This window comes from Indicator indicator, chromosome 27 (genome assembly GCF_027791375.1).
Source record: "Indicator indicator isolate 239-I01 chromosome 27, UM_Iind_1.1, whole genome shotgun sequence".
NCBI lineage: Eukaryota > Metazoa > Chordata > Aves > Piciformes > Indicatoridae > Indicator > Indicator indicator.
In genome coordinates this window covers 9,948,276-9,969,724 of record NC_072036.1, presented here as the reverse complement: position 1 = coordinate 9,969,724, position 21,449 = coordinate 9,948,276, and the positions used below count along the sequence as shown (strand labels likewise).

Here is a 21,449-nt window from a genome sequence, read left to right as displayed (position 1 = left end):
ATTTGGCACAACAAATGCAAACAGAGCAATTCAGCTTAAAACAAACAAACAAATGAAAACAGGATCTCTCCTTGCAGGTATTTTTTTTTCCCCTAAGATCCTGCCAATATTATCCCTCTGCCAATATTATCCCTCTGCCATTGACCAAGCCTGGCAGTGTTATCTCAAGTTTTGCAACACCCCTATGGCTTAGAACGATTTCAACAGCTCCAAATTGGAGGGGTGGGGGCAGGGGGTGGGGGGATAGAGAAACACAGCCAGAAAGCTGTGGCTTGGAGAGGAAGACAGAGAGTTTTCACAGCTTTACAGCAAATGGTGCACACATATGTAGCACAAAGCCACCTCAGGCAGCAGGGTCTTCTTTCTTTTTACAGTCGCAGTACCCATCCCACTTTACATTAAGCCCAAGTGTCTGCCTCCAGGTGCTGCTATGAACCCATTGCAGAGGAGTTGCCTGCTCCAGAGGAGAACTCTAGCAATGAGGAATAATCTCCTCCCCAGGTAAGGGATGCAGGCCTGTTTGCAAGAAATTGAAAGCTGGTTGCAAAAGAGGCATACTGAGCACACCTGAGTGAGACAAGAGAGTTAATTAGAGTGGGACAGGCTGTGGATGAAAAAAAAAAAATCAAAGTTAAGGTGCAGCAAAAGCCTCACAGGTACTGGCTCTGGTGACCCTCATGACATAAGTGTGGCTGCAGGCAGGGTTGGTACCCCAGGATGTCTGTCTCCCTGCACCAGAACTACCCCCAGCTTCATTTCTGAACAGCTTTAATTCAGATATGGTTCAAAATGTACAGAAGGGGCAGAGCAGACAGACTGTCTGGGTTTGCACAGACAGATATGCTGGCATGCCACAGAATTCCAGAAAAGCTCACCAAAATCTCTGTCCCACACAACTGCCAGTGCTCACAACCAGGGGCTGGCACTGCTCCAGACTGCCCTGCCACAAAACTCAGGGAAAAAAAAAAAAAAAAAAGGAAAGGAGCAGAGAAAGAAAAACCAGACCATGGCCATGGTAGGCAGTGCTGAGCAGTTTCTTCCAGCCTGGCTTTTCACAGAGAGGGAAGAAATCCTGAGCAGAGAGAAACAGATGGAGCCAGCAGTGAGACCACAAGTGCCTGGTGGGGCAGATGCTGGTTCTTAGTCCTTTGCTGAAGCCTCCCTGTGCTGGATGGGGCTGCCCAGCGTCCCCACTGCTGGCAGCCTCCACCACAGAGGAGAAGAGTACTGCAGTTGAGGTGGGAAGGAGCATGGAGCATCCCAGCTCAGCTACAGCAGCCCTGCAGCATGTGGGCAAAACTGCTGTGCCTGCTGATGGTGCTTGACCTGGCAGGCTGGGCTCTTGGGGTGCCTCTGCTCTGTGCATTAACTGAAGTTTCCAGCAACAACTCAGATGTGAAGAAGCCAGAACATGTGCTCAGCAATCTGGAAAACAGGCTCCTTGTGCAAGCAGCAAGGCTCAGGCCAAACACAGCTTATCTCCACGGCAGAGAGACGAGGGAGGGAGGCACTTGCTGCAAATCACAGCCTTGTTCTTCCTGCTCTGGGAGCACATACAGATCCTCTTTGCCTGGTTGCTCAGGCTCCAGACCAGGAGAGCACTCTGATATGTAAATAGACTCAGGCACTGCTGCCCAGAGGCACAGACTCCAGCTGTCCAGTCTGAACTCACTGACATTTGCCCACTGCACCACCAGAGTGCCCAGCTGCCTGCAACCCCCTCCCCCAGACAGACATAGCTGCTCAGCCTGCCCAGGAGATCAGCCTCAGCTTCAGCATGACCTCCAGCACAGGCAGGTGAAGGGCTCCTGCCCTTTGTGGCCTTGCCCCATTGGCCCTGCAACCAACACTGCTGTGGGATCATCCTCCTCCAGCCCCAGAGAGGCACTGGTGATGGCTGCCCTGACAAGAAGGTGCCCTAGCCTTGGATCCAACAGGGTTCCAAGCCATGGAACGTGACAGAGAACAGTCCTGCTCTGTGGGCACTGCAGGCCCTGTCAGAGGTGGGCAAACGTTGGACACTGGGGCGAGATGTCAGCACCAGGAGGCATGTGGATTCAGGGCAATGGCAGATCAGGCATTTCAGGGCTTTGCTTTGCAGGGCTGCATGCCTCTGCAGCCCGGCCAGAGCAATGGGATTGCAGAAACAGGCTGGGTGGTAAGGCAGCCTTCAGCCTCACCAGCTGGAAGCATCTCTCTCTGAGGGTTCCCTGGTCCTGCCAGCAAAACATGTTATTGTATCTGGCCAGAGTGCTACGACCAAACCACAACAGCTTTTCCTATTCCAGCTCCCTCCTGGGCTCCAACCATCCCACGAGATTTGCCAGCAGATGGCAGGCAACGCCTGGCAGAGGTCCTCGCCAACCACAGAGGTCCTGGCCAGCTGCACTTGGCTGCTGAGCTCTTTAGTCCCCTACGAACAGCATAAAGGTCTCCTCCCTGCTCTCCTGCCCCTTGCTTCGCCGTCTCCAGCCCTGTGCCTGCAGCAGGCGCAGCACCGAGCCAGCCCCCCCGGGTTGTGTGGGTGCAGTGAAGCTCTGGGGGGGTTGCTGCACCGTGAGGAGGTGGATGAATAGGAGCCAGTGTTCAGCAAAGAGTGCATGGAGGTGTTTGGTTCCAGCACCAGCAGTGCAGAGAGCTGCACTCAGCTGCCTGCTGGCCATTTAGCCCAGAGAAACACTTCTGCATTGCAATGCAGGAGACAGAGCAGGCCTCTGACTCCTTGCAGGGCTGTCTGTGCAGATCAGCCTCTGATACTAACCCTTTTTTCTGCATGCAAGAAAAAGAGGCTTGTTATCAAAGACACAGGAGACACCAAGGAGGAAACAGACACTGCACTGCAGGCTCCAGATATGGGGCCCCTGTACCTTCTCCCCCTGCCTGGGCATTGCCCGGGACACAAGCAAACAAACCCTGCATTGACAAACCCTCCTGTAGCACCTCGGAGGCTGCTGGCAGAGACTTGCCAAGCAGCAAATGGCAAGAGCTAGGGACAGACATTTCATTTTCAAGCCTCAAGAAGCTCTTTGCAAAAGAAAGACAGCAACAGCTTTGCTATGAAGCCTCCCAGTGAAACCAGTGACAAGGCTCTAGAAGAGCAACTGGCTCAGACCTGTGCTCAAACTTCTCACAGTTTATGTGATGGAGCATTTAGCCAAACTCCCATGCAGAAATGGGAATTTCAGCATTTCTGTGTAGCTGTCTATCAAAAGAGGAACCCCCACAAAGCAAACCCCTAGCTCCTACATATTTGGGCCAGCTCAGAGTGATTTCAGGCCCTTTGCTCTCAGACTCAGGTTGCTTCTGGAGCTTTCAACAGCCTTCTCAAGAGAGGGGCTTGCACTTTGTGACAAGCAGCTTCACAGAGAAGCTTCTAGTGAACACTGTCACATGGCTGCTGTGAGCCACACCTTGAACACCTCTCCTGACTTGTGTTGCCCCAACTGAAGTTGCTGCCTTGGAGCTGAGCTGCCCTAAATGCAGTGGCAGTAGGTGATAATCCCATCCTCTGACACTAGGTCCTCCTCCTGAGATGCTGCTGCCTGGCACAGCCCTGCTCACATGTAGCTAGATTTAAACTCTTTAAACAAGTCAGAACTGACTTATCCTTTTACACTTTGTCATACAACAGGCAAGAAAATTTTATTCTCCAAGGCTCTGGACAGGGTGTGGGAACTGCAGGTCTGTGATGACTCTACCACCACTGAGGTCCAACAGCAGTGACTGCTGCAGGCCCACACTACCCAGCTACATAGCAAGCAGAACAAGCAGACTGGTGTCCAAGAACCTAGTGGAGCAGTCAAAAGGGGGCTCCTGACTACTCATTGGAGAACCTCGTGCTTGCTTCACAGTTCTATCATAGCATCATGGAACCCTACAGGTTGCAAAAGAGCTTTAGGATCATTGAGTCCAACCATAAAGCTAACACTGCTGAGACAGTCAGTCTAGCCTGTTCCCAGACACAGAGGCATAGCTGGCTGTTAAAGCTTGTTCTGGTGACAGAGCAATGGGAGGTGATTCAAAAGAAAATAATGGAGCCGCTCCCACCTGCCCGTGTGAACGTGAATCATGTGGGCTCAAACCCCAGCCAGATGCAAATCAGCAGATCATAAATGAAATATAAAAGAGCATCCCCTGAGGCCTGGCAGCCTCCCCCAAGCTCTCCCCTCCTCCCAGGACGTCAGTCACTCTAATGGGCTCTGGCAGGGGTTCTTCGCATCCTCCCTAAATAACTCCGTGCTTGCTGCCTGCCAGCACCTGCAAAGGGGAGCAGAAGTGTTCACTGGTGAGGGCTTTCCCAGAAAGGTTCTGCTCTTGCTGCCTTCCTTCAGAGTAGGGAAGTCATTGGAGCCAGTGTAGGTCTTTTGCTGGTAGTATTCCCCCAAAGCTGGTACCACCTGGGACTTCAGGGCAGGCAGGCAGGCAGGGCTGCGGAGGGACATCAAGAGGGTGATGCTGATGGGGTGCTAAGGGTCCCTTCTACAGAGCACAAGGGGCAGCCAGGCCCCTCCTCACCATCTGAGGCAGCAAATCATTCTGCAGCCCTGCAAGGTGCTGCTGGTGGCTCCCTTCTTGCTTCAGCCACTCTGCTGCCTGTTCTCCCTCCCATGGTGGGAAGAGGTTGCTGGCCCAGAAGATAGCTTACAGAGGCAGCAGTTCCTGCTGGCAGAGGGCCTGCATGAACCCATGCATCACCTAACCTGGAGGGGCCAGCAGGAGCCCTGCATGTGGCATTTGCAGGCTTTCTTTTGCCTGTCATGGCCAAGGAATCCAAGTTTCCATCAACCCTTTCTTTGACTTACAGGTCACCAGGATGCATGTTCTCAAGCAGTAGCTCCATCTTCATGGCAGATGCTGGCTGCCAACCTGCTGAACTGGTTGGCTCTCTCCCATGCAGGATTCTTGCATTTCCTTCTAGTTTCCTGAGCAATCTTCCACAAGATGCATGATGCTTTCATCCATGTGTAAGGAAATTCGAGGACAACAATCCCAAGATGGCTCAGGCTGTGCTGGAATGTCAGATGTCCTGATGGACAAACACCAGAACTGCCAGCTCCCAGGACAGCTAAGACCCAGGCAGTACTGGCAGCAGAATGTTCTCCCTGGCAGTAAAAGCAAGAGGAAACAAACCACCAAGGGCTCTCTAAACACCTACCCCTAGCTATAAAAGGACATCTTCAGGTGCAGGCTGCCAGGTATCTGAGCAGAGTTTGTGTAGAGCTGGGCAAGGCTGGGTCATGGTATGAAGAGGAGCATTTTTAGCCAAAGCTTACAGCAGCCCCAGCAGCTAAAAACAGAGTGGGAGAAAAAAAGATCAGAGGGGACCAGACCTCCCTTAAATCCACCCAAATGCAGTGAACTGCCAGTTGCTGTGTGACCTTAAACACAGCAAAACAAAGTCAGGATCTGGGGCACAGCAGAGGAGCAGAACACCACACTTCAAAACACACAAAATCTCCCCAAACTCCTGCCCTCACCCCTGGGTAGCACCTATCAGACCCCTCAGGAAACGCCATGGCCTAAACCGTGTTGCAAGATGGGTACTGCAGACCTGTTCCTCAGAGGCATGAAAGCACGGAGCTGCAGCAGCTGGGTGCATCACCTCTTCACAATCAGGAGTGAGCTGGTCCTCACGTGGCACCTTCCAGCCCTGCCTCTCCTGCCCCAAGGCCCTGGGGAGTGGTGTGCGTGGGGAGCAGAGGCAGCGTGCAACATGCCCATCGCTGTGCTGGCTGGCACCTCGCTCCTGCCTCCGCTCTTTGTCATGCTTTCAGCTGCTTGAGCTCTGATGAGCAAAGGGCAAGAAGTGCAGCTGGGTTTCAGGGAGTTCTTCTGAAGCACATCAGTGTTTGTAAAGCCTCTGAGAAAGCAGATCTCTGTCTGAGACAGCAGAGCAGCACAGCAGCCATGCTACCCTGACCCCAGGGGCTTCTGGCACCTTCCCATGACACCCACTGCCTGCAACATGTGCTGACATCTTCTGTAAGGTGGACCCGCTGCTCCTGGTGGCTGGAGAGTCCCTATTCTCATCTCTGCACATGGGCCTTGCTGTTGCAGCCACCCTGCAACAGCACATTGCATTCACCACCCCCTGCATTCACCCTCCCCTGCATTCACCACTCGTTGCATTCACCACCCTCTGCATCCACCACTGCAGCTGGAACCCAAGAGCAGACTTCTGTGCTCACCCCACTTCGAGACCCCCTCAGAGGACTCGCTCATCCAGATGCCAACATCCACAGCTGCTAAACCTCCACATCAGATGGGTCAGTGTAGAGGCTGCAAACCAGCCCATGGCACAGATGACTTCCTCTTGCAGGAAGGATGGCTTGGGTTGGCAGGAGGTGGGTCTAGGCTCAGGTAACTTCATTCCCCTGCACCCAGCTGAAGAAGTGTTTGTGTTATGCAGTGGGGAGCATCTGGCCCTGACCATCCTAAGCTGTGGTACATGGTGTGAACCTGACACCTGCTGTGGGGATGCTCAGCAGTTATATTTAGCACACAGGACTACTCTGGCTCCACAGGGGGATCCTGTTTTCTCACTGCATTTTTGGGAAATGACTTATTCCTTAGCTCCACATTCAGATCTGTGCATGAGGGAAACAAGACATAGGAAACTTGGCTAGGCTTTATTTTTTTTATATATATATATATATACACACACACACACCTATATCTATTTAAGAGGTGACAGGTGGTTATCAATGTCAACATGGCTTTCTCAGCCATGCTAGCCTAAAGAGAATTAGCATATATCCTAATAATTTAATTATTATGCTGCTGGAGTACACCTGTCTGCAAAGGACTTGACATCCAAAAGCTAAAGTTTGTTTTGACATCCACATGTGGTGTATCCTGAGACCACCCCTGACCCCACACAAATCATAGAATCAGAACTGTCAGGGTTGGAAGGGACCTCAAGGATCATCAAGTTCCAACCTCACTGCCACAGGCAGAGACACCTCACACTACATCAGGTTGCCCAGAGCCACGTCCAGCCTGGCCTTAAAAACTTCCAGGGATGAGGCTTCCACCACCTCTTTGGGCAACCCATTCCAGTGTCTCACCACCCTTATGGTGAAGGACTTCTTCCTAAGGTCTGATCCAAATCTCCCCTTCTCTAGCTTGGATCCATTCCCCCCCAGTCCTATCACTGCTCCACATCCTAAAGAAGCAGAGATCTTTCCCCTCTCCTCCTTCACCCCCTCCCCAAGTATTCTGTGCCATGAGCACTGCAACCGCAGGCCATAGAGGATGAGACCAAACGCTTCTGTGGTGCTCTTTTGATTTAGTTTTCCAGGCAGCACAGAGAGCCCCAGAGCAGTCCCCATGGTCACACAGACAACAAACACCACGGAGGGGCTGGGTAGAAGAGAAATGGCTGAGCTCAGCTCTGACCCACGAGAAGCCACACCAACAGCATGGTCCTGGAATAGCAGAGCCACTGCGTGCTAATAAAAGCCTGACACACTCCTGCCAAGAGAGAGGCTGGGGGGAAGAACAGGCCTGCTTCTGATCTAGCTGGCAGGTTGCTCCTTACATCCTCCAGCACACACAATCCACTGACCCACAAGGATGTTCTCAGCTTTACATGAACCAGCCCTAGCTGAGCATTTCTCCAAAGGCAATCGGTGTAAAGGTTACGGCGTGTGACTGAGCTCCTGGAGATGAAGCACAGAGCCATGGCGCAAACACAGCACATGTCATCAGCACAGATGACTCAAGGCCACTTCAACAGCTCTAGCACTGCTCTGCCTGATAACAGAAGTTACCTCATTGCTGCTTCCCAGAACCAGCTGTCTCAAAGTCACAGGGGACTTCCAGCTTTCATCCAGCAGCAGCACAATGTAGAAGCAACTCCTGGTAATCCCCATCGGGACAGCCCCACCAGGGCATGGTAGTAGCTGTCCCCATTGTTTCCTAAGCGGGCAGGGATTTCTTTCTGTGCTTGTGGGATACTGCAAGCTACAAGAAACTTTTAGACAAAAGCTCCATCATCACCAGGGGAGGATTTTGAAACCATAAACTATGCAGATTTTCACACAGCTCTGAGGAGTGGGTACAACCAAAGTCCATAAAATTCTTGAGGTGACTGAGTCAGGCTGCTGGCTGAGTGCAGCAAACTTTGCCAAGCTGACTCCTTCCTGTCAGCTTTGCTAGGGGTAGCTGCTACAGGTGTGATGCTGAGCTTAGAACACAGACATTTCTCTTTCACACTCCAGTGCTCCCCAAGCACTGCAATTACTACACAGCACCACGATGTGATCTGTCTGCTTCAGCCTCCTCTCCTGCTATGAAAGGAGGACACCACCAAGGGGGAAGCCTGACTTCCTTTGGCTCCTCTGTGACAGCAAGCCAACGTTCTGGGTTTTACTGCCAAAACCAAATGACTGGAAACTGTCCCTCTTTCTTCAGTACCACTGCAAGAATGAGTCCATACAATTAAAACAAGACTGAAAGCAGAAATTCAGAATGTCACAAACAACTCATTTGATGTCATAGCAGATAATGGCAAGACCTAGAACAGATGTGTTTGAACTGTGCAGCCCAGCAACAACAATGCAATCTGACAACTGACAACCATCTCACAGCACACTGTCATGCTGAAGGACTACAGGAACCTTCTGTAGCAAGCTTGAATTTTGCAATTCTCCAGCTAAGTCTTTCCAAGCTGACTGCTTTTCCCCACCCCTGTGTGACCTAAGCTTACAGGTTTAAAGTTCAGTGTCCGCTGTGTCAATCGTCTGCAAGGCTCCAGACTGACAACCGTGCCCCTGACCAGGTCAAGCATGCAGAGTTAAGAGGTTGCCTTTCCAGAGCAGGGCTGTGGGACATTGCCCAGATAAGGGCAGAAACTATTTTTAACAAGGTGTTAAAAATACACATTTGAGTGTAAGTTCATCGTAATCTGGAGAACTTCAGCCACCTAAACTTGATAGCATTAAAACCTTGTTGCAAAATCAAAAGGCTCTACAGCTCCACTCTTTTTTAATACCTTTTTTGTCATTCCAAGTATTCCTATTTATGGATGGGGGGAAGAATCTTACCATTGTAGGCTCAAATGCAGGCCATGGAAAGGACAACTGAGCCATACATCATTCAGCAGGACCTGGTTCATAATTAAAACTTCATCTGCTGATGACAGGTATGAAGGATTCCTTTCTTCAGTGCCTCACATGCTGGGCTTTTTATTACTTAAGACACATGATTAGCCTTATGGGATGGAGCCTGCATACAACGCATATTGCTGGTACCATGCTGCATTCAAGGCTCAGTAACAAATCCCTGATGTTTTTTTTAGTTTCTTATTTTAGTATTTTAAAAGTAATGCAGATACACATGCACACACGAAGGCTACATGCTCTCAAGACCTCTGTCCTCTGCCAGACACTTTGAAAAGCACACTACAAACCAGCCACAGAAATGGCTTTTTGTAGTCCATGCAATCCGTTTACCAGTAGACAAAGCTGGAAAAAGGAATTCTGTAGCAGTATTCCAGGGCACACACACCGTATAAAAATTATTAGGTAGGTTGGCATTGCTTTCAGACTTCAAGTAATAATAATAAAACCAACAACCACCATTAATTTTTTAAAACACCTACTCTGGATTATCTCGGATAACTGTTACATAACAACTGTGGTCCTCCCACAGCAATTCCAGCAGCTCAGCTCTAACTGCACACACATCTTTCACAACCTCTTTGGTGGTTTTAATCTACCTCCAACAATTATTGTTCTAATAAATACTTCTTGCCAATGGGGGAAAAAAGTCATTACAATAATCATACAGTAACATTTTTCTACATTACTACAAAAAATACCCCAAAACCTCCCAAAGATTCTGATTTTTATTTCAATGGTCTTAAATGAAGGCATGAAGTTCTCTGGAAACCAAAAAAGCAGCAGCAGCAACACCTACCTGCTAAGAAAACATTACAGGTAAACCACCTTTGCTGGACATTGGAAGCCAGGGCTATGCTTAATGGCCATGTGCAAGTTCCATGCCCAGCCAGATCAAACAGATACTTGGTACCAGTATCATAGAATGGGTTAGGTCGCAAAGGAACTCGAGATCACCCACTCCAACCTCACTATCAAAGGCTGAGATGCCTCTCAACTAGACTCAGCTGCTCAAGGCTTCACCCAATCCGGCCTTGAACACCCCCAAGGAGGAGGCATCACAACCTCTAGCTCCTGCTTTTTATGTTTTCACCTGAAACACTTGAAATCCTCCAAGGTCCAGCAGGAGGAAAAAGTAAGAGAGCATTTCAAGCTGCACTATGGGAGGTTCAGGCTGGAAGCTAGGAAATATTTCTTCACAGAGATGGTTCTCAAACACTGGAATGGTCTGCTCAGGGCAGTGGTGGAGTCACCACTCCTGAAAGTGTTCATGCAGTGTGTGGACCTGGCGTTTGGGGACATGGTTTAAGACTGACCCTAAACTGGGTCCAAGGTTGGACTGGATGATTTTTGAGGTCTTTTCCAATTAGATGTTTTCTGTGATTTATCTTTAGAATGCAGTGACCTAGCTTTGTTTTCGAAGACATTTGTAGGATTGTCATGCAACAACTGGCATCAGTGTGGCAAGCCTGAATCCTTGTAAGCAGAGAGCGAAACCTAAGAGAACCACTGCATCCATTCTGTTTTCCATGAGGCTTCATTCTATTTTAATAGACACACAGCCCTGAAGATCCTCCTGGGCATTCTACAAGGCTGCAATTTCAACTCTTGAGGTTTTTTGCAAGCTCTGTTTTGTGTGGTGTATGATATCATAAACATCCTGAATGTAATTACAACAACTGTGAATGTTAATTACAACTGCAATTTTGTGGGCTCTATTTTCCCCTCTTGGTAGCCCAAAGCCAATGGTTTACAAGAACTTTTCAGCACCCCTGATTTGATTTGAACTTTTTATTATTATTATTACAAATGTATATTATTTCATTAAAAAAATTCACACAGAAGCAAAGTCAATCCCATTTCATTACAACCAAGAATATAAAATAAATGCAACAAACTCATAAGTTTAGGGGTTTTCTTAACAGTCATTTCAAGAGTGACATCAGGGCAACTTAAAAGCAGTAAACTCTCAACTCCAGAATGAGGAACAAGTTATTTTGCTTTGTGGTTCTGCTGGCCCATCGGCACAGGCACTGCCAAACGTGGCCACCACAGATCTAGAGCGGCAAAGTTTTGTGGCAGCAGGAGGAGCATACACAGTAATTTCTAATGAAAACAGGAAATTATCAGGGAAAAAAACCACCCAGACAAACAAAAAAAGAACCCCAAAAAAACTGGATAGAGACAGGCACACTTCCACAAATAGTAAACATGGGAAAATACAACTAGAACCATTTGAAAAGTTCCTACCTTACATATATAAAAAGTTCTTTAAACTGCTGTTAAAAAGGACATGTTCTGTCCAGATTTTGTGTAATACCTTTTTTTTTTTTAGTGTCTACACCAGACAAATTTTTAAAAAAATTAAATAGTATTAATTTACTACTAAATATTTAGGAGATAACAGTGCATTAAGGACTTTTTTTTTTTTTTCTTTTTCATATAGCAACACACATCGCTTCTGCCCGGCGACAGTTTGAGATTAAGTATGGCCTTATGTACAATACATTTATTTAATCCTAAAACAATTCTTTGCTTAATGGTGTTAAAAGTACCATTCCTGAAGATTATGAAGGGCAACTAAGTTGACTATGTTTATAAAATATTATACACATTGGAACACTTCTAGCTTTCTGCCACCCTCTCCCCAGATACAGTGTCGCAGATCAGTGCAGGACTTGCAGCTTTCCTGCTACTCTTCCTTCATTGTGCAGTTTGTGCTACAGAAGCTTCACCAGTGTGGCCCAGGCTGCTCACCCCATTCTTTCCCCATCTGTCTGCTTCCTTTGAGCCACGATGGGAAAAGCTGTACCTGCTCTCCCACCAGCTGACCAGGATGGAGAAGACAGCTCTGCCGGTGTCACCTGCCCCTCTTGGTACCCACGTGGAATGTTTTGATGAGGGTGTTGAATGTTGTAGGCAGAGACAGAGCTACAAGAACTAATAAAACTGCACAAGTAAGAAATCACATAAAATTGACATGGTCCTGGCTTCCCATGACACACTGCATGATTTGTTTTTACCTCTCAGAATGACCCCAGGACAGCAAGGCTTCTTCCACTACAACTGCCCCCCATGCCAGCAATGCACACTTTGCTCCCAGGAAGGGGTAAGCTACTTCACCATCAGAAGGAACTACAGGAGTGTGCACAGCCCACATTTGGCAGCAGATGCTTTTATTTGCTCTCCTCCTAGTTGAGAGTTTGAGGGCAGCACAGGAAAAACAGCTCAGCTTGGCATATGCACACACAAGGAGAGCTAGGCAGGAGCGGTGTGTGGTCACCCATCAAACCTAACCAGCGCCAGTTCAGCTTAGAGAGAGGGCATGGCAGTCGCTCTAGAAGCTGGAAGCTCACTCAATTAAAGCACCTTACATTGCTGTGAAGTCTCACACTACTCACACAGATTAGCCTACACCTTGATTTTGCCTTTTGGCACACAAGAGCCCACTTTGATTCAGCATCTCCCTGTCACCTCCTGACGCTGTATGAATTCTGATGATCAGCTGCAAGTGACAGGAGAAGAAGAAATGTTAGATAAATAGAATGGAAAAGACAAAGGGATTTTGAGAGAGCAAGAGGGTGAAAATAGCAGGAGGGGACAAAAAAAAAAAAAATTACTCTGCCAAAGGTTAATTTCCAGCAATGTGACATTCAAGTCACAAAAGTATAAAATAAATATTACCTTGTGGGCATTGGCCCAATATCCATTAGCCCTGCCAGCATCAGTAAGAGGTGAGGCATTCCACTTACAGAAGGAATGAAACCCCAGACTCACTGAAATAAAGGAATAATAACAATCTGTTCTTTCACACATTTCGAGGGCTACCCACTGAAGGTATCCTTTGGGAGATGATTTTTCCCCAGAGATAATTTTTTTCCTTGAAATCATTTCATTTTCACCATTTCTTTAGCTATTTGATGGTACAAATTGCTTTCCCAGAGAAGCTGGGTGTTGTCAAAACCACACCAGGGTGGACACAGCTGAAGCAAGCCAACTGTTCACTAAAGGTATGAAAACAGCATGTTTGAGATGGAAGGGGGCACTAAGGGTGATTGGGAGCTCCAGTCCAGTAGAAACAGGTGTGTGTCTAGCTGTGATGAAAAGCATTCTCTCCAGAGCAAACAGATTCACTCCTCCTCATAGGTCTGAGCACCCCTGCCCTGAGCATACTCCCTTTGGTATGGACACAGGCCAGAAGAGAACACAGGGTGGTACAAAGGCCTGGAACATGAGCCATTTGCATATCAACTCTTCAGCTCTTCTCTGGAGCATGAACCATTTGCATATCAACTCTTCAGCTCTTCTCTGGACACCACCTGTACAAGCTCACTGATGTTCCATCGCTAGCAGCTTTCTAAATGCGTGTTTGCAGGTTGTCTGCAACAAGAGCCTGCCTGATTTCTGAAGGCTAAAGGAAAGATGAAGCTGTCCCAAATTACATGTTGTGTCTCTCCAAATAACTGTGCTTGCAGAAGTTGGACAATAATCCTCTGATTATCCCTTCCGAACTCTTGCTTATTTACTGGGGATTTTCTACCAGCTACCCATCCACTTCAAGTCCTTAGGGACATGTTTGCTCCAGGGAAAAAGAAGTATTTCAGTGCAATCAGGAGCATCTGGTGTAACTAATCAGGGTTAATCACAGCAATGTGAGGGACACAGAAAATGCATCATCAGAAGCATGGGGGAAAAAAAAAAAGGAAGTTTTCAACATGCTTTGCAAATCGCACAGTAATTCCTCTTCATTATTAATCCTAACAGAAAATTATTTCAATGCATTTGCTTTCACAAGTCTTAGTGTTTCTGTCACCTTTCTATTTAGAAAACTGACCCAGGAATGTGAAAGAAAGCTAAATGTATAGAACTCTCACACACATCAATCAGCTGCTTAAGAGAAAAAACAAAGCCCATCGTCCACATTCCTACTGAGACTCGAGGGCAGTAAATACATTTTCCTGACTATTTTGGTGTCCAGCCTGGGAAGACATTCCATTCTTCTGTTCCAACAGATCCTGAAAGCATCTCCTTTCTTTTTTTTTTTTTTTTTTAATGTGACTGTCCTGGTTTCATTTCAAATAATGCTTCATTTAAAACTAGTCAGAGCATGATCACTGTGATTTCCAGAATTCAATGTGAATGAGTTAAGAAATATCAGCAATCTTCTGCTTGGTGTTCAGTCCAGTAGCATGAAGCATATTTGCTGTTGCAGAGACTTGGGTGGGTGGTGGTTTGTGTTGTTCTTTTTTTTTTTCTCTCTCTCTTTCTCTTTTACTTTTTTAAAATTTTATTTTATTTTATTTTTTTTTCCTTTTAATTTTTAAGACCTCGCCTGAAAACTAGACTAATAAAAACAGAATAGTAAAATACTCTGGAACAGTAAAATTTTGCTGTTCTTGACATCCATGAGCAAAACAGTAATATCCTGTGAAAATAACATAGTGCTTTAAAAAGGTGCAATATACCTGTATAGCTAAACTGGTTTGCCTAGTATAAAACTAACTATATACAAGCTTGAAAGCCTGGGAGTTCAAGATCTGAAAACTTTAAAATCCCATCAAAGAGACTCAAAAAGACAGATTTATGGCAATCACTACAGCATAAGGAAGGTGCACCAGGAATCCTTCAAAATTCCAAAGGTTAAAGAAGTTAAGTGCTGGGTTCAGATCAGAAGGGTTCATTAGAGTAACCACAATGGAACACATGCAAGGGCAGGGTGGAAGGAAAACTTCACGAGAATCTCCTTTATGGCAATAAAGGGACAGGGGATGGGTGGAGGGAAGTCTTCAGTGAGTGAAGTTTTCCTTTTGTCATCACAAATTTTAATTCTGCATCATAGTTTGTTATTTTTGGTTCTTCTCATCGTTATGAACTTCATATTGCTGGAGTCTTCTGGCTTTTAGTCCATTCCTTTCTGAGTGCAGCCTGTTAGCCCTCTCAGTACCTGTGAGACTGATGAGATTGGTGATACTGGGAGCTCTGCTGAGACGACGTGGAATAGCCCATTGTACTCTGGGACTGAGAAGATCCCTGAATGTTGCTTTGGTAACTCAGGCGTGAGCTGGAGTGCTGCAGGAAGAGAGAGTAGGATCAGAGGAATGAAAACCTGCCTGTTCAGGGAGCTTTTAACCTCTCTGAATCTCATTCAAATGGGACTCTTGGAGAAGCTGACTAAACAGTGTTACTGTTTTAAGGTCCCATAAACCAAGCAATCAATCTGATCTGCAATCAGCCTTGACACAGCACACAAAACACACAATGTCACTGGCAGACATCTAGAAATACAGCATGTCCACACCCATTTCTGCAGGAAAAATACACAAGAGAGAGCAGACTCCACTTCAAAATGCAGCTGTTTCTTCAATGTATGTCTGTGTGATAAATGTTAGGACATTACAGGAACTCATTCTGGATGAAAAGCATCAGCTCACCGTGCTAAGCAAAACACCCAAGGTCACATAAGGAATGCTCAGTAAAACCTAGCAAGAAATTTGCACTGTCATTTGTGGAAGCAACAGAGATTGAAGTTGGTGAACTACCAAAAGCAAAAAAAAGTCAGAGACTTTAGATCACAAACTAAACAAAACTCAAGGTAAAGGGAATCTTCTTCCTTCTTCAGAATAAGATACAACAGAGCAAAATTAATGCCATAAGACTACAAGAATGCATTGACTTGCCCATGCTTATTTTTGTTTCACAGAAGAGAATTTAATAGTCAGACTTGGACAAATTGCAGGCATTCCTTTCTGGAACAGAAGACAGTCAGCTAGAATTTAAGGGCAGATAGCCAAATCTGAATGTAAAAATGGATAATCAGACCATACAGTTTAGTGAGTGATGTAAAGGAAACATACAGATCATCATTTTGATGCTTGTGTTGTTACAGTTCAGGATGGGGGGGAACAGAAAATTCTTAACCATATGAGGAAAAAAAAAAAAAATCAATATTTAGACTGCTAGCAACTTGTAAGGGGGAAATTTGCCAACAATTCAGGGAGCTATATAAGGATTCTATAATGGATATCATCAAGTGCATCACACTAAGTCCTCAAAATACAGACCAAAACAGGCCAGCCATAAACACTGTGCAATCAGACAGCTGCAGGGATCTGTCCAGACCTCAAGTCTATTTGGAACTTTTCGAAAAAGAAACCTATCTGTCTTTACCTTTAAAATACCCTCAATGATTCATGATCATTTGTAATTAAAAGAGTAAAACAGAAATAAGAGAAAAGTGTCTGGCACTGAGAAATCAATTGTCTGTGAACAAGGGCAGCTGGGTTTTTCAAAAGCCACTTCTTTGAAGCTTAAAGCAGCCTGAAAAGATCATTCTCTCTTCATTCTCTAGGTGATTCTGCTCTAACAGAGTGGGTGGACTAGATCTTCAGAGGTCTCTTCCAAACCCTACCATTCTATGATTCTGTGTAATTCTCCAAGGTGTTCTGCTTTCAACTCACTGCTGTCCCAGGAAACACAAACTCACAAGTACTGAAGATCCTGGCAAGTTCAATGCTTTCCATAATTAGTGTAAGTCATATTTTCAGTGGAAAATATAATTCTAGCAAGCACACACAAGTATGCAAACCTCAAAACCAATGCAGTGATATCACTTTTACTTATGAATGCTACTATACTGGAAAACATGAAATCTCTTCCACTTTGATCACTTAGAAGCAATGCCTGTCTTTGTGCCTTACTTCAGCATGAATCACACTGATGAACCAAAACATCATTCTTGTGCTAACATGCATTTTCCTTTAAGTTTAGAAGCAGCCTTGGAAAGGTGCTAGAACAAACTACAGACCCACTCCATACATGTGATGATAGGAGGTAAAACAAAGCAGGAATCCAAGGAGGGAGCCTGGTTTCAGCTTTGCTTCTGCTTCTCAGGATTTTCTCAGATCTGCTTCTCACACAGGATTAAATATTGCCAAGAGCAGAGTATCCTGAACTTCATCTAAATCAGCACTTAAGTGCACAAAATAGTTTCACTAGCTCCACTAATATTACTCTCAAACATGAAGTTCAGTATATATTTAAGTGCTCTCCTGGAGTGGACTAGTTCTCAACACTTTACAAGGTGCAGCAGAGATGACTCATGCTGCTATTCTATTGAAAATTCCTAACCACAGAACAAAATCTTTTTACTTTAAACCTTTAAACCCACATTTTAATCCAATACATCACAGCACGCTCGTTCAGGTTACCTGAAAGATTTATTAAAGGTGGTGAAGGAGGGGAGGAGGAACAACAACATTTTGGCCAGTGGTAGTTTTAGGCTGTGCATTGAAAATTTTCCACAGATCTTGATCAGGAAGCGACAGAATGTAAATAAATCACCAACAAGAAAAATAATGATAAATTCTAAATAATCCCATTGGAGAGGTATCTATAAAGTTAGTTTGTATAAATTAACTTTCTCTCTTTTCAGCTTCCTCGCTCTGGCAGATACTAACTTGTGCTTCTGCTGGCCTTGTGTGACCTTGAATGCGTTCTTGTTGTGGTTAAGTAACTAACAGCCACTCTCTGCTCTTTCTCTTATCCCCTGTACAGAGGGGCAGGGAAGGGAGCAGGGAAGGGGAAGCTATTAGTAGCCCCCTGGTTTGTCCAGGGGTGTTCTTGTGCTGTTTATAAATTGTAAATATGTGTAAATATTGCATATTTTGTACATATTCATTGCATTCCATATTTTAGATTGTAGTTCTGCTTGTAAACACAGCTTCATTTGCTTTCTAACTGAGCTGGTCTGGCAATTTTATGTTGGGGGTAGAATTTTCAACCCATCACATTATAATGACTTGGCGGTCAAGGTGGGGCTCGAACCCACGACCCTCAGATTCAGAGTCCCACGCTCTACCGACTGAGTCTGCCTGCCTAAAGCTACCACACAGCCCTAGGGCGCCAGAAGCAGCAAGAGTTCCAGAGGTACCTGATAATCCGAAGGCATGACAGGCCCGCCTGAGTTAGTGCCTGAAGGCCCTATGCGTGGTTTCTTGTTGGGAGGCACCTGGTTGAGGCTGGAGTCCTGGCTGTGCTGCAGCCCCGTGCCCGTGCCCGTGCCCCCCGTGCCCGCGCCGCCGGCCGTCCCGTTGGTCTGGGCACTGTTCTGCTGCTGCGGCTGCGCCTGCTGCGCCCCGGCCTGCGCCTGCTGCTGAGGTGCTGTTTGCTGCTGATGTTGATTCTGCTGCTGTTGATTCTAGGAGCGGAAGCAATGCAACATGATCACTTGCTCTCAACTCACCTCTCAGCTCCGTGAGTTGCCAACCCCAGCACCACCATGCCTGAAGAGGAGGAGGAAGAGGAGGCAGCTCGGCTGCTCCATGGGAACACACAGCAAGGCTGTGCCTTGGGAGGAAGGCGTCCTCGGAGCACTCCTGCACACCTTGTGCTGTGCTTTGGAACAAAGCAGGCCAGACTGACACTGGAAGGACAGCCCCATGCCTCCTCTAGCCAGCAAGCACTCATTGAGGAGGCTAAAAGGGACAACTGATCAAGCAGTAATTAATCAACAAACTGAACCTAACCCCTTAAAAATTCTACCAGCACTTTGTGGCAGATGTGCTGAACCACTGCAAATTATTTTAAGGGATTCAATGGCCTTGCTCAGGCAGAATCAAACCCACTTTTGGAACTTTCACAAATGACAGATTACATTAAGACAAAGAAGGTTGGCATCACTGCCAGAAAGCTACACAAACTGAGAGCACAGGAATGGTATCATTTCTCCCAGGTTGTGAAGAAATTCTGTGGCAGAACCAGAACCAGGTTTCATTACTGTTTTACTCTCCTGTGCTTTTAAGTACCTTGTAAGGAGTCGTATCCTGGGGATACAGTCCAGCATGGTACTGGATATAGGGTCAGAAAAGTCATACTGAAATAGCAGAAAAGTGAAAATTGGCCAGAGAGTAATAACTGAAGACAAAAGAAGAGGAAACAGCTGAAGGAAGAATCTGGCAAGGGAAGGAGAAGACTAGCAAAGGAAGAGAAGCCAGGTTATTAATATGACACTGGGACCTAGCAGGAAGAGAGACAAAGTGTCACAAAAGGGAGAAAAAAATTCAGAACTGGAACATGAGAGCAAAATACATTGTACATTTCTGGCTTCAGATGGCTACAGACTGAAAAGAGCCTTAGGGAACTGAAGGGAAGGTTATAAAACCAGCAGAGTGCAACTCTGCCCTCCACGGTTAGGGAGTTAGAAAGTCCATCCATTTGTCTGCTTTGAACACCAGGGATGGGTCCTCCACCAGAGCTCTAAAACACAGAAGAGAATTGCAAAGAAAAGCAATTTCGCTCCAAATGTGAGATAGGGCATCATGGAAAACCCCTACAATTATCATGGCTTGAACTAAAAAGCCTCCCCTCCAACACACTGCATGGAATATTTCAGCATAGTCTGTTATATAAGCATCAAAGCTTCAGCAGGACAGCCTTTTAGAAAAGCCTCCCTTTATTAGTTTCTCAGAAATCATGGCAATCAGTTGCCACTAGCAGAAATTTCTTCATGCCCCAATCACCAAAAGTCATTTAGTTTTATACCACAGGTAAAGGACATAAATGATCTGTATCTAAGCCATCCCAAGACACATTCAGATGAAATTTACAATGATGTGCTCATTTAAGATCACAAAGATGCCTGATGCCTTCAAGGTCTGAAGAGGCAGCTTGCATTTCCTTCCCACATTTAGCAAAACCAATAATGCACCCTCCTGCTTCTAGCCCTCAAGTCCTTTCTCAGTTAGATTTGGTTTCCCAGGAGATTGAAATGTCAGTAATTTTAAAAATTAATCCAGCTGTTTTGTTTAAAAAAAAAATTATCTTTTCAGAATGTTTTGACCTTCAGTAACACAAACAAACACCAATAACTGAGGCAGAGTTTGTGCTAGAATTCCACAATGTGTGTTCTTCATAGGGGTGCTGGGATGTAAGTGAGGTGGTTGCTACTGTGAGAGCTGAAAACCATCAGAACAACAAGAACTGCAGGACCTCACACCATTACAGACAACAGGTCCCATGTTTTGTGCTTCGGATATTAGCACAGAATTTACCTGACTAGTCTGAGCTTGCTCCTCTGTGTATCTACTACTGCTATCACCTGGGTAGAGATCTGGCTGAGGTCTAGCTGCACACCACCACAGAACACAAAACCAGTTTACACCTGCAAAAAACACTGTCCTAAGGTCACCTTAGTTCATGGTGGCTCCTAAATGAAGAAACTTGTATAAGCTCTACAGGTAGCAACAGATTGCCACATGGCACCTCTTGGGCATGAATTACCAAAAGGAAATTCCAGTCCTACCTAGAAACAAACCCAGCAGAAACTTCCCTAACAGAACCTGAATGAGAAATAATCTTTTCACTCACTGTAGCTTTGCTGACTACCCCATTAAGCATTTTGAAGAACCAGATGCTTATATGTTAAAGGTTCTTCAAACTCAAAGGCAAGTTCCAAATAAACAAACATGGACAACTCCTGTAGGTTTCCAAAGGACTATGCAGATATTTATGGTTTTAAAAACAAACCAGAAAAATAAACAAACAAATCCTTTCACTTGCAACAACATCATAAAGAAACAAAACATGGCACACACTCAATGCTGGAAATATCCTTTACCTTCACATTCCTACGCTGTGGGAACACAGTCAGTGGGTCAATGCCTGACAGATTACCTAAATGGTCTGAAACAAGTTCAGTTTGGAGTGTGCATAAATACCTGACTGTCCACAATGACCTCAAAGGCCACTTCTGTAATGGCTGTTTTGAATATAAACAGGTCATTGTTTTCCCCCAGCACTCCCAGGAAAACGACAGATATTTACTTTTAAACACACTGACATAAAAAAAGGCAGAGACATTTTAAATCACAAGGTGTGTTCTTGGTTTGGAAGCTCTGAGAGTTGAAGCAAAGTTAATAACTAAATTACAACTAAATCAGTTTCATGACTTTCATTGAATTTTTGCTTAGGTATCTGTTTCTTCTTGCAAAAACTACCTCGATCCAAAAATCCAGGTTCATAGTACAGAAGAATATACAATATCTGCTCCAAACCTACAAAGTGCTGCCTGAAATGTACTGTGATAGGCACACTTGCAAACTCAGACAGTTTCTCATATTGCACAAAAAATCTGCAGACACAAGAGCATGTTGCCAAGTGCCTTCTCCAAAGGACTGAGTCCTTCTCATGTAGTCCTCAGACCATCACAGTTTGAGGCTGTTTCTTTCACATTTTTCTAGCCATGCATTACTGCTGGTGTCTCATGTTACACTATGAAAACAACAAGCTGTTTCCCAATACTACAGCACCATTGTCCAGCCTTCACAGCAT

General features: G+C 45.8%; 1 protein-coding gene across 2 annotated transcripts in view; it reads right to left on the bottom strand.

Annotated features, from left to right (window-relative positions):
- Positions 1-14,497: 14,497 nt before the first annotated feature.
- Positions 14,498-21,449, bottom strand: part of CDK19 (cyclin dependent kinase 19) — an 82,350-nt gene continuing 75,398 nt past the window's right edge. For both annotated transcript variants that reach the window (XM_054393007.1, XM_054393008.1), the window contains 2 exons: positions 18,052-18,318; positions 14,498-15,191 (listed from right to left, as the gene is read on the bottom strand). In XM_054393007.1, the coding sequence (XP_054248982.1) occupies positions 15,060-15,191; positions 18,052-18,318 (399 nt within the window). In that variant the 3' untranslated portion in view covers positions 14,498-15,059. The remainder of the gene's footprint in view (positions 15,192-18,051; positions 18,319-21,449) is intronic.